The sequence below is a fragment of the Calonectris borealis genome, chromosome Z (assembly GCF_964195595.1).
Source record: "Calonectris borealis chromosome Z, bCalBor7.hap1.2, whole genome shotgun sequence".
In the NCBI taxonomy this organism is placed as follows: domain Eukaryota; kingdom Metazoa; phylum Chordata; class Aves; order Procellariiformes; family Procellariidae; genus Calonectris; species Calonectris borealis.
Window position 1 is genome coordinate 46,346,281 of NC_134352.1, and position 15,190 is coordinate 46,361,470.

The 15,190-nt window shown below is 40.6% G+C and overlaps 1 protein-coding gene across 1 annotated transcript in view; it reads right to left on the reverse strand.

Annotated features, from left to right (window-relative positions):
* Positions 1-817: 817 nt before the first annotated feature.
* Positions 818-15,190, reverse strand: part of TRPM3 (transient receptor potential cation channel subfamily M member 3) — a 147,390-nt gene continuing 133,017 nt past the window's right edge. Inside the window, exons 21-24 of the mRNA XM_075136187.1 lie at positions 12,840-12,990; positions 12,086-12,285; positions 10,746-10,878; positions 818-2,560 (exon numbers count right to left, since the gene is read on the reverse strand). Coding sequence (XP_074992288.1) covers positions 1,111-2,560; positions 10,746-10,878; positions 12,086-12,285; positions 12,840-12,990 — 1,934 coding nt within the window. The 3' untranslated portion in view covers positions 818-1,110. The remainder of the gene's footprint in view (positions 2,561-10,745; positions 10,879-12,085; positions 12,286-12,839; positions 12,991-15,190) is intronic.

Consider the following 15,190-nt stretch of genomic DNA (forward strand, 5'->3'; position numbering starts at 1 on the left):
AATTGCATTAATCTGGATTCAGATAAATCTTGTATAAATCTTGTATACTTTAAAATGTTCAAATATGGCCATGTCCTCATGAAAAAAAAAAAAGGTGTATATTTTTAGGTGACGGAATGATGTGAAAAATCGGCAGCTCAAATGGAACAGCAAGAAGAACGTGGTAGCAGCCTGGTGAATAAATCTCCACAGTTTGTAATTAAACAGAGCAGTGAGAACCTGACAATATTACGGTGCTCTGCTCTGATCACCCTGTTCTTACTGTTCCATCACATCCTTTGATTTAGTGAGACAACATGTTGATGACAAATGTGGTAAAAAAATAAATATATACTATTCCGCTTAATTACATTCATCCTGAGCTTGCTCAGCTGTGCTAGAATCTAGAATGCCTGTTTTATACAGGAAATCACCTGATATTTTAACATAAATTCTTCCTCCATTTAAGTCGCAGTACAAAAGGCATTTCATTTCCCTTTCTGCTCTTGAAAATATAAACTTTTTGTGGCACTAAAAGTTGATACAAAAAGAGACAAGTGAACGTTATGGTGGTTATCTTGTTCATCTTTCTTCATTTCCACAAGTGTGGGATGCAAGGGATTTGGGAGACTTTAGGTTTGTTTGCTGCCAGTTCCTACAGATATAACAAATGCTTTTCATCAGTCATCACAAAGGTGAAACAGATGAAAAAGAAGTCACGATCGAAGTTTAGAACATCTAATTTGTACATCTCTTTTTGCCAGTTAATTCCTGCATCCTAAAAACTTGAATAATGATCAAAGATCTTAAGATGCCTTCTAATAAAAGGCAGATTTTTGAACGTACTCATTTATTTCTTGTGACTTCATAAAGGGGGCTTGTTGTTCCTGTTGTTTACTGAAGTCTTTGTAAAGCTTTCATCCCTCCCTTTTTCCTTAAGTGCAATTGTCAACTGGGTCAAGATGCAGTAACTCAGTGGGTGATGCTGAGACTGACAATGCGCTCCCTTGACCAGTGGCTAATGCCAACGGGAGTTGACATGGGGTGATGTGAAGTTTTTTTTTTATTCTGCTAAGAAAATTTGACTGGAGAGCAGATGACGCTTAGACTGCCGGTGAGCTTTGTCTACGCCTAGCTGTGTTTGCTTTCAAAGCTGCGGAAGGCTCCTGTTCTTGATAGTCTCCTCATGGACAGGCTGTCCCCTCTGCTCTCTGGCCTCGAGGACTTACTCCTCTGGAAGGGGTTTCGCAGGCCTATTGCGTTTCGCTGTCTGTCAAGTTTGTCGCTGATAGAGTAACTCTTCCGCGTGTGCTGTGCATACAACATGTTGGACTCCTCTGCAGAGTAGCTGTTGGCCCGCTCTATTTTTGGAAGTGGGATGCTGTTGGCCAGAGTTCTTGTAGCATTGCCGTCTTGAGGAGATAAGGGGATGCCCTTCTTGTCTTTGGCCTCAATATCCTCATGATCAGAGCTCGGGTGGCTTAGTTCAGCTTCTCTCTCTGGGTGGCAGCATCCCAAGTCCTCCACTTTGCCCCCGAGACTTCCAGGGAAACTGGCCCTCTCTGCGATGGCCTGCGGAGCGCTCACACACCTCGTGTCTATGCAGTCCGTAATGCTTGTGTACTCTGCTGTTTTGACTGGGACGCCAAGACTGCTGAAGTAGCTTCGGGATGGAGAGAACATAAAGCTGTGAGATTTCACAATTGGCGTTTCCTCCAGAATAAATGGAGTTGTAGCCAGATAACGACTGCTTTTAGATCGCTCTAAAGTGTGATACAAGGGAGGGTCTGAATCCCAGGGGATTTGACAATCTGTGATTTGCGAGTAGTCTGAAGAAAATGCTCTTGTTTCTATTCCAGAGGTTTCCTCGTAATCAAGACTCCTGCCAGAAATTTTTTCGCCAGGTGTACTGCTGATATACGCGCTGTTAGCTAAAATGGAAGAGGCTATGTGAGCCTGCAGAGCTGCATCTCCAGTACCGAGAATATTTATGGAGCTGTCGAGAGGCTCTGTGTCAGAATGCATCTCATCCATGGCAGAAACGTAGATGTCTATACAAGACGAAGGCCTTCTGGAGTCTGGGGCAATCGACAAAGTGCTGGTAGGGGCTAAGGGAACCTTTCCTTCTTTTGCTATTGAGTGGGAACTGATAGCCCGATGCAAGCTTGGAGATCTTTCCTTAAAAATGCTTTCAAACTTTTCCAACCCACACTTGTCCTTCATATTTGTTGCATAGAAAGAGTGGCTTCGCATGCGGGGCGTGATCGTAGGAGACGTTGGGGACATGGACTCCTCTCCCGTGGGATCTATGCTTTCTTGAAGCTTGTAAGTATTTCCTTCCTGACTATTGAAGCTACTCTGCCTCACAATGTAGGCTGCATCAGTACAGTCGGATGAGGTCCTGGATCGTATCTTGGTCGTCTCACCTCTCTCTATGCCAGTCAGTTTTTCTAAGGCGGTCACCATTCGTCCCATCATATCTTCCAGTTGAGCAAGCCTGATGTCAACAGTCTGCAGAGAGGCCTTCATGCAGTGCTCTCGCTCATTTACTTCTTCCAGTCTCATGGCCATGTTCTCTACCCTTAAAAAAGGGAAAAGTTAAACAGGTTAATTTCTACAAAGCAGTGATGTTCAGCTAATAGGTCACCAAAACAAATGGGAACAAATAGGTCTTAGAATTCAAAGCCAACCTACACCACCTCATCTGCTTCAAAACCCTGCTAAAAGAGGTTCAGCAAACAAATAGCACTCGCTCAGAAAACTGCTCCAGTGGGTTAAACCAGGGGTGTCTGCTGCGTAAGTTAGAGGGGGTTTGGGGTGTGCCCTATCCCAGGGAGAAGGGTTATTACAGAAATGTTACTATGATTTGCTGCCTCTCTGCTGCCAAAACTTCTAATTAGATTGTTATGAATGAATAACACTTAGAGCAGATGCCACATGACGTTGTCCCCAGTTGTGCCACAGGCAGGACCACTGCAGTTAACTGCAGAACTAAAGGAAGCAATGAAAGTGGGCAATATGCCATAGAAGGTGGGTAACATCCCATTTTTTTTCCGGTGTTCACCCCAGATTTGCACCAGCTGGTGCTATGTGGACCTAAGGAGATGATAGTTTCTTTGTTCTCTGATTAATTTTTAGCTCAGATATATAGAAGAAAAATGTATCAGCTATTGTATTGAATGTAGGTAATAACAAGTAAAGTATGCATGAAAACTGCAGGGAGAACACTTATTAAACCAAATACAGCCTACAATAGGGTACACACACTAAGACTGCTCCGTTACTGTGATTGTGCTTTGGGTAGTCTGTGTTAATAGTTTAGGGATTGAAATGATGGATTTTAAAGTTATTTATTAGCTACCTATCATAATATATAAATACAAAATTAGATTAAAGTATTAAGAGATAATAATTGAATGTGTGATCCTAATTTAAACTTTAGTATATCTGTTCTGTTGATCTGTCACTTTAAAACGTTTTCGACTTTAAGGTGAATTGTGTACTAATTTATGCTGGTGGCTTTCAACCATTTAAATTTTCTGGCTTCTAAAACGTCTCTACTGAAGGATTTATATGGATTCCTCTAATTTTACACAATGAAATTGCCTTTAGCACATATGAAATTTCTTCTCATAATTATTTTCTCTGGTTGTAATCCCTAGGCTAGACCATGGACCTCCATTATCTGCCAAAGAAGTATTAAAAGCAACACATTTATATAGTTATCTTTGTCTGATTTTTAAGGTTACAATTCTGGTTTTCCCCATTCCTGTAGATACTGAAGAATGAACAGAAAGCAACAAATACCAAATGGCAGGATTTCCACTCTTTTTTCTTCACAAGTCTCTTATTCTCTGCCTGTTAGTGCAATTCATACTCAAATGTTAATAGGTGCCCTGTCAATCATAGCCAGGATTTCTGATGAGGTCAATATCATCTTCAACTACTGCTAGTTGAATTACCAACAGGACGAGTGATCTGGAACTGGCAACACCATAAACAGTCATACTTGCCCAGAAGGAAACCAAATTTTAGCAGTGAATGAGTATTGGGCCTTGAGCATTAATGCCTTGTTAATTAATGCACAGAACTTTAGCTGGTGAAACACTGAGGTCTGACTACCTCGTGGTGATGAGCAACAGCAACCCGCCCGCACAAGAGAGGAGAGGGAGGAGTGTGACACCACTCCCTACAGTAAGTCTCACATTCCTGTGCAATATGGGCTTTTTCTGTTGAAGATCGTGAGTTTTGAAAGTGCAAGCACAGCAAATAAAATATGAAGCAGTAACTGTATGGCTGTCATCAGATTTCAATAGGTGAATGATCAAGTAATCACTGCTAAGAAATGAACCGCTAGCTTCAAAGAATCTCATTCTACTCATCTTATAATCATTTAGGCACCAGTCTACCTGCAATTCTACCAACTTTTCCAACAAAACAGATTAATGTTATTGCAAGCACAGCATATAATTCCTTAGTGAGAGAGCAGTTTATATGGGAAGCAGTTGAATTTTCCCTCATGTTATTAGTTATCTGAACTGCTATTTTATAAAAACAATTATACTTTTGAAATATTTATCAGCTAATAATTGAGTGCCTTGTCACATGTTCAGATTCTGTAACAACTGCTCCAAGATGATGAACAGATATAACATCACAAATTTAGGGCTGTCAGCCATATAGAACAATTTGAGAAACTTCCTAGATTTTACTTGAGAATGCTCAGATTATGACCAATGAAAAACATTCACCCCAACAACTGTTACCCAAGAACTGGAATGAATTTATAACATTCTGTGAAGCTAACTGGATAGTCTTGGATTTTTTTTTTTTCTTTTTTTGCTTGCTTTGAGAGATGTACACAAGTGAAATAATTTCTAATACAAACATAGCTAGTTGAATTATTGCACTTGGTTACATATTTGTGTCTGGAATATGAGTAGAACTGTCCATAGTGAGATAAATTTGGCATCCTACATTCATGTAAAGGCTATGCAATGCTACTGAACGCAACTAATGCATCCCAAAAAGAACTAGAGTCATACCTTGTGGGTACACGTTCATATATTTGTCCTGCCTTCCCTGAACATGATCTATTAGCTGCTGCCAGAGGCACAGGGTGTAAGACTGGTGGTATTGCTGGCCAAGACGAAGAGCGACTTTTGAGTTACATAGGCTGTTGGTTGCTATGGAAGTAATCACAGATGTGACTGCATTGATAATGGTGGGAAATTTATATAGAAACTCAACAAGATAAGGATAGTGCAGTCTGGGTTCAGAAACCAGGGATAACCAGAGATGTGCATAGATAACTGAGAAGTACATACATATATTTAGACTGAATGGGGCCTGACTGCATAATTTTATTTACAAAAAGAAACCTTGAGTGATGATGATCTCCTCTAAACCTAAAGCTATTAGCTGGATTTAGCCACCTTTTTTCATATATATTGCAAATGGCCACTCCCAGATTTTTTAACAGATCTTTATTCTTTTAATTAGTGATATTCTCTTATATTAATTTGATGTTCAGTTCGGCAATCATTCATCACACAGAACAGCACCACGCTCTGGGAGTAATCCTACTAGAAACATGATAAAATCACATCAGCCAAACACTGTGGACATAAGAGGATATGTTCTGGAGAAATACAGTCATAATCTGGTCCTTAAAATGTTTTAATAAGTGAAATTTTCTATTTTCCTGTAGTGTTGGATAATCTTGCACTCAGTGAATAGAGAGTAAGAGCTGTATTTCCTTCAGGAACAGTTTTGAATTAAAACACTATTTCAAAGTAAGAATGCCCAAGTTTTGCTTTGGATTTTTTTCCCATGTGTATTGGAGATAGTATAAACCTTTTGGCAAATGTCACAATATCCATGTATGACGCCTCCATTGCACCTGTGCTTTTCCTTACAGCAAGATTTATCCACCGTATGAGAAAGTGCCAAGCCATCCTAACAGATGGGAATGAGAACAGAAGAAGAGAAGGCTACATGTAAAAGGTGCATCAAGTGTGTTCTGCTGAAGCTCAGAAATTTCTAATAGTGAAACAAACACGGACTATCTGAGGACAATATTCAGTAACCAGGGAAAAAAAAAAAAGGTCAGAACTTGCAACCTGGCAAAGATTTTATATTACCTGTCACAAGCCTATTTAATTATGGTTTGGGAGATGATGGCTTTTGCTGGCATTCATTTTGATTATATTTCTTTTTAACCTTTGCACATCAGTTCATCAATAATTTAACTGAAGTAATAATTTAATGGGAGGAAGGCACTCTTTTCAGAAGTAGAGATCTTAATCGAATGCTAGAACTAGGTTCACAAGTCCCTTTGTGGACCTATGTCCATTTTTAAGGCATCATTTATACTTCAAAATCCTTTTCAACTGCCGCAAAGACTGTAGACGCTGAAAGTCACTTACAGGCGTATCCACCGTGCTTGTTATAGGTGACTGCAGAATGGTTTTATTTAAATAAAACATAGACAGCAGTTCCCACGCCTGTAACAGGCTATTGGTACTTTGATTTTGGTAAAGCATTGCTGATGCAAGTGGCCAGACAATTTTCCTAGGCGCGGTAGTTTCTGCGGGCTAAGGATGTTGGGTTGTCCTGGCTGCGTTCCCATCTGAAGCCTAAGACCACTTAACTCTGTGTGACCACAGAGAGATGCCGCCAGATTCACAGACCTTTCCTACTGTTGCTCTGCATGCGTGGCCAGATCTGGTAGGCTCAGTAGCGGCCCTTTTACCAACCCAAACCTATTTCTGTGCACTTCAGCCTGCCATCTCTGAAATCAAGATAATAACGATGTTTTCATTCACATGGATGCTGTTAGTGTAATTGCACTGCAGACTATAAAGTGTTAAGGTGCTGTAGTAAAGGACACCATATAGTACCAAAGATGACGTAGTAATATCTACTCCAACCAGCTTATCTGCTTTTTAAATACTTTTAGGATGTGATCCTACTCCCTTTGGAATTAACAAGAGGTTTTGCATTGGGTTTGAAAGACTTGAGACCTGTCCATATGGAAAAAATACCTATCGAAGAGATTGTTTTAGTGGCTTCATGCCAGATCAAGAAAAATAGTGCAGTCTTTTTTGATCATATTACACGTGTCGCTGTGCTGGTCAAACTGTGCCACTGAAAATTTCACAGTGATTAGAAAGGAAGGGTCTCCTGGAAAAGTTGCGATTCTTCTGCTGCAATGAAATGAATTTGTCCAACTTTGCTTTCCTCACGGGTGCCCAGGAGATTCACTAAGATTTGTGTAACCTGATAAGTGCAGTTAAGGGAAACACCTTTCAGCTTCGTACTGCTTTGTATTTTTTGGCTTAGTCAATCACTTCCTCTGATGTGTATCACTAACCTGCTGCTACTTCCATGTACATGTGTGAGATCCTAGCTAGTGAGCTACTCCTCCAAGTTGCTTAGTACCTAGGGTCAGGGAAGGGCAAACATCAAGTGTCGTTTCATGCTTTTAATTTCTGACTGTGAAAGGATCAGGCAAAGGAGAGATTCTGTGTGGTGACACCAAATCTGGACACCTCTGTGGTCTTCTTTGTTACAGGAGAAGTAAGGTGATTGCTGAACAAAGACAGGCCCCAAAGGATGCCAGGGTGGACTATTCCAAGGTGAGAGTATAAATCGCAGCTTGTTGTAGGTGAGTCAGACATGAGGCTGTGGTCCTGACCCAGTACAGCCACTGACCGCTTAGCTGAAATCGTTCCTTTACACCCAGATCAATGCAACAAGAAACAGGATCCCTTATTCTTTTGTTTTCCTGAGCTCCTAACCTGCCTCTGGGACCCACCTAGACTGAGCCTCAAAGCAAGATTCTGTTCCCATCCCCCGTTTTCCTTCCAGTGCTAGCCCCCTACTCCCTCTTCAGGTGTACTGGGCTTTGCACCTACGGTGTGCAGCTGTTCTTCCTCCAAGCAGGACCTGGAGCACTCTGATAAATCCAGCTGCAAGTAGGAGCTGCTCAAGCAAGAGGTGAGTGTATCACAGATGCGTGGAGGAGAGGGAATACAGTGAGCGGTTCAGGCCCAGGTGCAGGTACGTCACACAGGGCTTGTCCCAGCCCTTGCTTCTCCTTGACCCGAGCAGCATCCTCAGTTTCCTGTAAATGGAGGGTCTTCAGGGGAACTTTACTCATGTTTGCAGGGCTTTCTGGTTTAATTTTATACCATGTATAGCTGAGTTAATTGGACAGATGATTAAGCTGATATCTCGTGGCTATAATGTAGGTATTGTGCTTGGTCTACTACTACAGGCTAATGACTGGACACTGGAAGAGAAACTGTATAGTCTTGCATCTCCTCTGTTTGCTTTGCTTTGCCTCTTGTTAATTGTACAAAAATGTTTCTATATAGAAACTGTAGAGTGCAATCTGGATTTTAAATATTTGAATGATCCACAGGTTATAAAAAAGAAGTTTGATGGTTTAGATTAAGAACACTTCAAGGGATACTTGCCTGGCCATAATTGCAGACCTGGGCATCCAGTTTTTAAAATGTGTGTTATTTAAGATACTTAGATGGCCCTGATTCCTCAAACATCTTTAAAGTATTCCTCAGATCTTTGAAGTATTTGCACTTGCCTTGTGTGGTAGAGCATTGCAGTTGGTTTGGCAAGGAGAGGAAAGCTATGATGAGATGAGAACTGCGTTCACGTGGGATTTTGTTACTGCAGGTCCTAGTAGTGTGCTTGGGTCCAGGAGTGGCCTCTGTACCCCATGGGGTTGCTACCTGGGTCTCCCTTACAGAGCTGGTAATGGGGCATGCTGGTTTCCACATTACACTATTGGCTAAGGTAAATGGATTTTTAAAGCACTATTTCTCTGTGGGGCTCAGGTGCTTGTCTTCATTTAGGATTCATAATCATGAACTCTCTTCTGGAACGAGGTGCTTTAAGCCATTCACTTAAAATAGAGATAAGGACTCTTTTCCTATAAAACAGGGCTAGCACAGAGTGCAAAGGCAGACTGTTATGTATTCATATGTATTTTCAAGGACTTAGAGCACTTGCCTAATGTAGGGGACGTCCCAGCTGGATTACTTCTTATTTACAGAGGCTTCAAACATACCTCTTCTTTCCTTGGCCACCAAAAGGAAAGCTATGCCTGAACAGAGATTTGAACCTGCATCTATGATTTTCAGATTAGTTCTCTGACCACTGGACTATCAGAGTACAAGAAAAAAAGGTACTCGGACCACAGATCAATTTAGCCCACTATCTTACTTTGAAGCATATGTAATTCTTTCCCCCTTATATTCTCCAGTCTCTAAAACATTTTCTGCTCAGGAATTTCATGGGCTCAATAAGATCTCTATGTATTTAGCAGTCCTTACTGGATTTCTCTTCCATAAGCTTGTCTGGTCTCCGTTTGAACCTGTGTAGACTTTTAGCTGACATCACCATCTTCTTTCAGACCTCATCAGCTTTTGAGAATTTGCTCTGCTCCACTACTTACTGCATGAAAAAATCACCTATTTTTGTTTACTTTGAAGCTGGTCTCCTGCTAGATTAATCTGTTGCTGCCCTATATTTTGTTCTGGGAGAGACAGCAAGCAATTGATTTCTACTCACCCTCTCCTTGCACTCATAATTGTATAGATCTCTATCATTTCATTCCTCACTTGTCTCTTCCAGACCAAGTAGAGCTGGATTACTCGGCCATTCTTTATGAGGAAGCCATTCCATGCCTTACCATACTTCCACTCTAATATCCTTTTCTAAAATATGGGTTTTGGGGTGCTATTTTCAGTAATGCAGATGATTAAAGGATATTATATCGGCTCATCCTGCTCTGGGATAGATTTATTTCAAAACCAAATTAAAAGCGTGTTTCCTTGCCTAGAGAAAACATTTTAGGTATAGCTGCATCAGGGGCAGCGCTAGAAAATTATGTATAAGGAGAAGAGTGTTATATCTGTGTAATCTATTACAATGACAACTCACCTGACCTCTGTTATTCAAGTTAAAGTGGAGTATTCAGGGAATGGAGTATTCAGTGATTCATAAGTTTTATGAATATCTGACAGGATATTGCCTTAAAATATTTATTGGTAACAGTGCTATGAATCAAACAACAAACTCTGTCCTCAAAATTTAACTCTGTTGCTCAGCTGCTGTGTGATAAGATCATATAAGCACCACAGCAGATGAACAGATTTATGAAGTTTTAGGACTGATGAACTTGAGGACTGGCAACTTCCACTAAATTAACGTATTACCTTTGTCCTCTGTGCGTTTCATTGCTGTAGGTGAAATGTCTAGTTTCTTTTAAATCAATGACAAGATCCTTGTTGCTCTCAATGAAACTAGCTTACCTAGCAAGGCCATCCTGAAACAAGGCTCGCTCTTTATCTGAATGGCTAGCAGGTCAGTGCTAAAGCCATGGTTTTCACTGGAGAAGTCTCATTTACTCTCCCGTTGTGTTCTGACCACTTGGGCCTTAAAGTTCTGCTTTAAGAACTGAAATGCAAGAATAATTTGTGTTTCTCACTACGTCAGTTGTGTTCTAATACAACTGGTTAAAGATTCACGTTTTCAAAACTTTGAGGAACATTTGCTTTAGCAAAAAGAAAAAAAGAGAAAGGAAATTCACCATCTTTTATCACTCTACTTTTTAGTTAAGAGTTATTAAAAAATACCTCAAATGTTTCCCTTTTCAAGAAAAAGAAAGGAAGGGTGAGAATGGCATCAGAAACATATTTCCAGATCAACGTATGAGAGAACAAAGGAAAAAAGTGCACCTTTCTGAAGTGACGCGGATTCTTTCATCATTGGAGGAATTGAATCTGTCATCCTTTTCTCTAAAATACTCTTCTATGCACTGCTCTTCAAAATCATGGACTTTTTTCAATTCATCCTCAGTTATGAAAAGTTCTGTGGAAACAATGGAAAAATGTGAATTTGGCAAAGATTAACACATGAAATTAACTACATTCTTCTTATTGTGGAATTCATGGACTAGACTTTCAAAAGCAGGCTTCAAATTTATCTGGTGTTTTGGTATGAAAGCAGATAGATGCAACTAATTACCAAATTAGTGACTTCAAGTATATATGATTCTGGAGACAGAAACACTTAAGCAGGCAAACGCTGAGCAAACGTGAATGTGTTTTGATTGCATGAGATCTAAACACAGCTGCTGGTCAGGTCCTAGAGAGACGGTGGGAGCCAAAGCCCACCTGTAACCCAATATAAATATAATCAAATTAGCAGACTGCTAGGAAGGGAGTCTGAGAGTACAGAGGATCTATCTGACATGGCAAGAGCTGATATCTGCAGGCAGCAGCAAGGGCTGTGGCAGACAGTGTGATGTGAGTGGGAGGAGAGCAGTCTGGTTGCACTTGCATCTCCAGTGCCACCACATGGCTCCAGCTCCCTCCTCATAGAGAAGTGGGCTGTGGCATGGGCTAATGTTGGGAAAAGATGCACATCCCTTAGCTCCCTGCCTCTGGCATATACATTGGGGAAGATGGAGATCTTCTGCTTTGAAGAACTAGATAGAGTAGAGGAGAGAAAGTGTTATCAAAATAATCTGACAGGTTTTCCATCATGCTTATGGGAGTTCGTATGAAAGTGTCTGGAGAAACTACTCCTCCAGTTTGAGTCAGTGTCAAGGAGAGAACATGTGTCTACCACACAATTACTTCTCACCATCTTTCAGATTATCTAGGCAAAAAGTGTTTTTTGGGGAAGTATGTGCTGTTTGCTCAAAAAGTAGGAATGCTCTCTCTATATTTTCAGAAATAAAACTGCGATCTGGAAGTGCGATGTGCAGTAAGAAGAATTCCAGCAATAACAGACCTCTAGCAACAGCAAAACAAACCCTTTTGCTCTGAAGGAACAAAGGGGGGAACAACCCCTGAAAGTCCCAGAAAAACATAACCTCATTAACGCTCTGAGGAGAACTAAGGGTTGGGCAGTGCAGGTAAAACTAACTGATTCAGGTAAGATTTTTGCAGTTAAAAGTAGTTCTGTGCTGGAAAGGTTATCAAGGTGCTGGACATAGCCTTCATTCATGTCAAATACTAGATATTACCAAAGGCATTGGAAAGTCCCACTCTGGAAGTTGTCTAAGGCTTACTTAATCCATAGTCTCTCTCATCTGGGTCGCTTTCATGCTTCCGCCATCTGCAGCAGAGGTGTTGGAATATCATAGTCATATGGCTGAAGATGATCAGAGGTGGTGGGAGAACAGGTCTTTCGTGAAATGTCATGATTAGCTGATATCTTTGAAACTTCCATACTTGGTTGGATATGGATTTGACTTCAAAAAATGTATTGCTAGAAGGCAAGAAGAGGAAAATAACATCAGATTGAAATGGTTTAGGTACTTTGCTGAAGATGATGTAGCAGCACCTTAACTAGACACATTTCACTAATAGCGGCAAATGTTTCCGTGTTGCAAAAAGAGGATGAACAAAAAAAATGAGTAAGTTTATGCTTCAGCAAAGCACAGTGGCAATCAGCCTTTTCAAAGTATCTTACTGCTGTGTACATCTGCTCTGTACAACCGCTGAGTCTTACAACAACCCAATGAGACAGGAAAGTATTTTTATTCTTGTTTTCCATATCAGGAGTGAATGGGGCCATAACGGAACTGTAAAATTTTTGCCTTCTCTACCCTGATTCCCATCGGGTGTCTGTCCTTGGAAATGAGACAATGTGAAGAACTTGGCATTTCCCTCATTCCCTGGAGACAAGCTACTGCCTCTTTCCCTCTCACCCTCACATCTTCTGAAAATGGGTCTCAGTCAAAGTCTCCAGCTTGGCAGCCTTCTTGGGCCGTGAATAATGTCCGTGCCGCCCAAGTCCATACTTTGCAATGTGTCACTCACTTGAAAACAGCAATGAGGAGGTTCACCAAAAGGATGTTTGCAACCAAGAGGTAACAGGCCATGATGGCAGGAACGATCCATGCTCCTGTTTTGCAGGGAGGTAGCTGGATTATTTTGCCATCTTCTCTGGTTTCATTTTGACCACAAGGAGCTGGGAACAAAAATGCAGAAAAGTGCAAAATGGGAATAAAGCTTATTTTTTCAGTGTTTTTTACAGAAATATTTAAATATTTATAAAGGCCTGCCTGCTGAAGAAATATCTTCCAAATAACAGTGGCATTGATGCTTCCCCCAAGAAGTTTGCACTTGCTATCACAGATTTTACTGTGCAGTTCTTGTTATTGTGTGTTATTTGCCATGAATATCAAGACATTCCCCTCAGAAATTGCAGGAGACATGCCTGGCGCGGGTAAGCTGCCTGGTTGCATACAGCTGAAATATCATGGTACTCTGGTAGTAATTAGTGTTTGTGCAAATAAAATGATCAAAATGTTTAATCCTGGAAAAAAGCTTACTTTTTTTTTTTTTGATGGTGAAAGCTTGAACTTTTTGATTGATGGAGAAGGATGTGATAAATGGCATAAGGAAAAAGAAGTACGTGAAAGTAAATTAAAGAGTGGACGTTTATTGCTGTGCACTGCCCCACCCCGAGCCCCTGTGGGATGTACTCATAATGACCCTCTGCTATTACAGACTTTTGACTGCATGCCTAGAAACAGTGGGGGAGATTATCAAGTCTTTACTGTACCAGGTAAAGGGACATGTAGGCAGCAGAGTTGCCACCTGTTTCTTCCCTGAATGCTTTGGAACCAAAACGTCCTCAGTGTTAATGTTGTAGAACTGAAGCAAGGGGAGAGAAAACATTGTGAAATAGTTTCCCCTGCTTATTTTTTTACGTGCCTTCATGTGCTGTGGTGGGTGATCTGCATTTGCAAGCATGGCTTCAGTTTATGTCTTTCTAGCCTCAGTCCTAGTGGTTCTAAGTACCTCTGTAGTCAGCTCTTCAAGAAAATAATTGAAGAAGCAGCTTACATATGCAAACCATCTTAGTAAATTTTGTGCGGCACTACAGCTAGCTTCCCCTTGTCCCCATCAAAAAGAAATTTAAGCCAGGAATTTTCAAAGTGCTTAGGACTGTCTCGGATCCTGCTGATATCAATGAGAGTTTCCCACGGACTTCGTGGACAACAAAGTTTGCCAATGCTTATGTTTTTTTAAAATTTCACTCTATGTCAACAAATCCATGATTTCCAATACCAACTGTTACTTCTTCTCAAAAGTATCCTTCTGAACTTGGTTTACAGAGCACGGGATTCAGCTGTGGGTGTCTGTACTGGCAATCATATGATATGTGTGATTTGGGTACTTGGTTTTGGGCACTACATATAGCTGTTAGCTATTACATATAGAAATATTATAGCCATATGGGACAGAAGAATACATAATACATCAGCTTCAAACAAGAACTCTCCCAAAATATTCAACTCACAGAGAAAGAAATGGCAAAGCCAAATACAAGCAATACTATTTTTACAAGCAGCTCTGGTGTGTCTGGACCCATGGAGTCACTAGTCCTTCCTACTTACAAAAGTACATTTTATTACGGGAACAGGCTGAGAGTATGCAATTCTTTATTTCTCAGAAAGCATCACCTTGCAGATCATTTAAAGTTAGTGCTGATTTCATGCTTCCTGCACTGCTCCAAGCAGTGGTTTCATTCAAAATGCCTTCTGAGAGCTGCTGTAAGTGCCGGGGCTATGTGCACTCAGTCTTCACCCAGCAGAAATCGGGACATTCAATACCTCTTGGTATCAGCACTCAATGTGAGACTTACATTTCTGTTTGTGTGGAAACACTAATTTGCTCACATGTTGATTCAGAGCTACAAAATCCAACACAACAAAGTACCGAAACCCATCATGATTTCACCAGTAACGCAACAATCACTATCAGTTGATAAAACCTTGTTGTCCTTTTGTGTGCTGAAGAACAGAAGAAATAACGTCTTTTGTAGCAATGAGAGAAACTGGTGGAAAGCATATTTTAAACCTTAGATCAATGAGATCAAAACTCAGCTCAAAGTCTGGTTGCAATTCTATTATCCCATTTTTTTCTATTGAAAAAAGATAATTTAATCTAAAAAAAAAATCAGCTTTGACAACTACCAAGACAAAAATTATTTCTCCATCTTTATTTGCCTACAACAGAGTATTTAGAATACCATTAATGCATCCCTGTTGGTTTATACCACACAGTGATGGCCAAATTAGATTTCCTACAAAGACAAGTTCCCATAGTCTTTTCTACACATGCATAGATGTTCGGCTTGTCATGAAGGTTAGCAAAAGTTT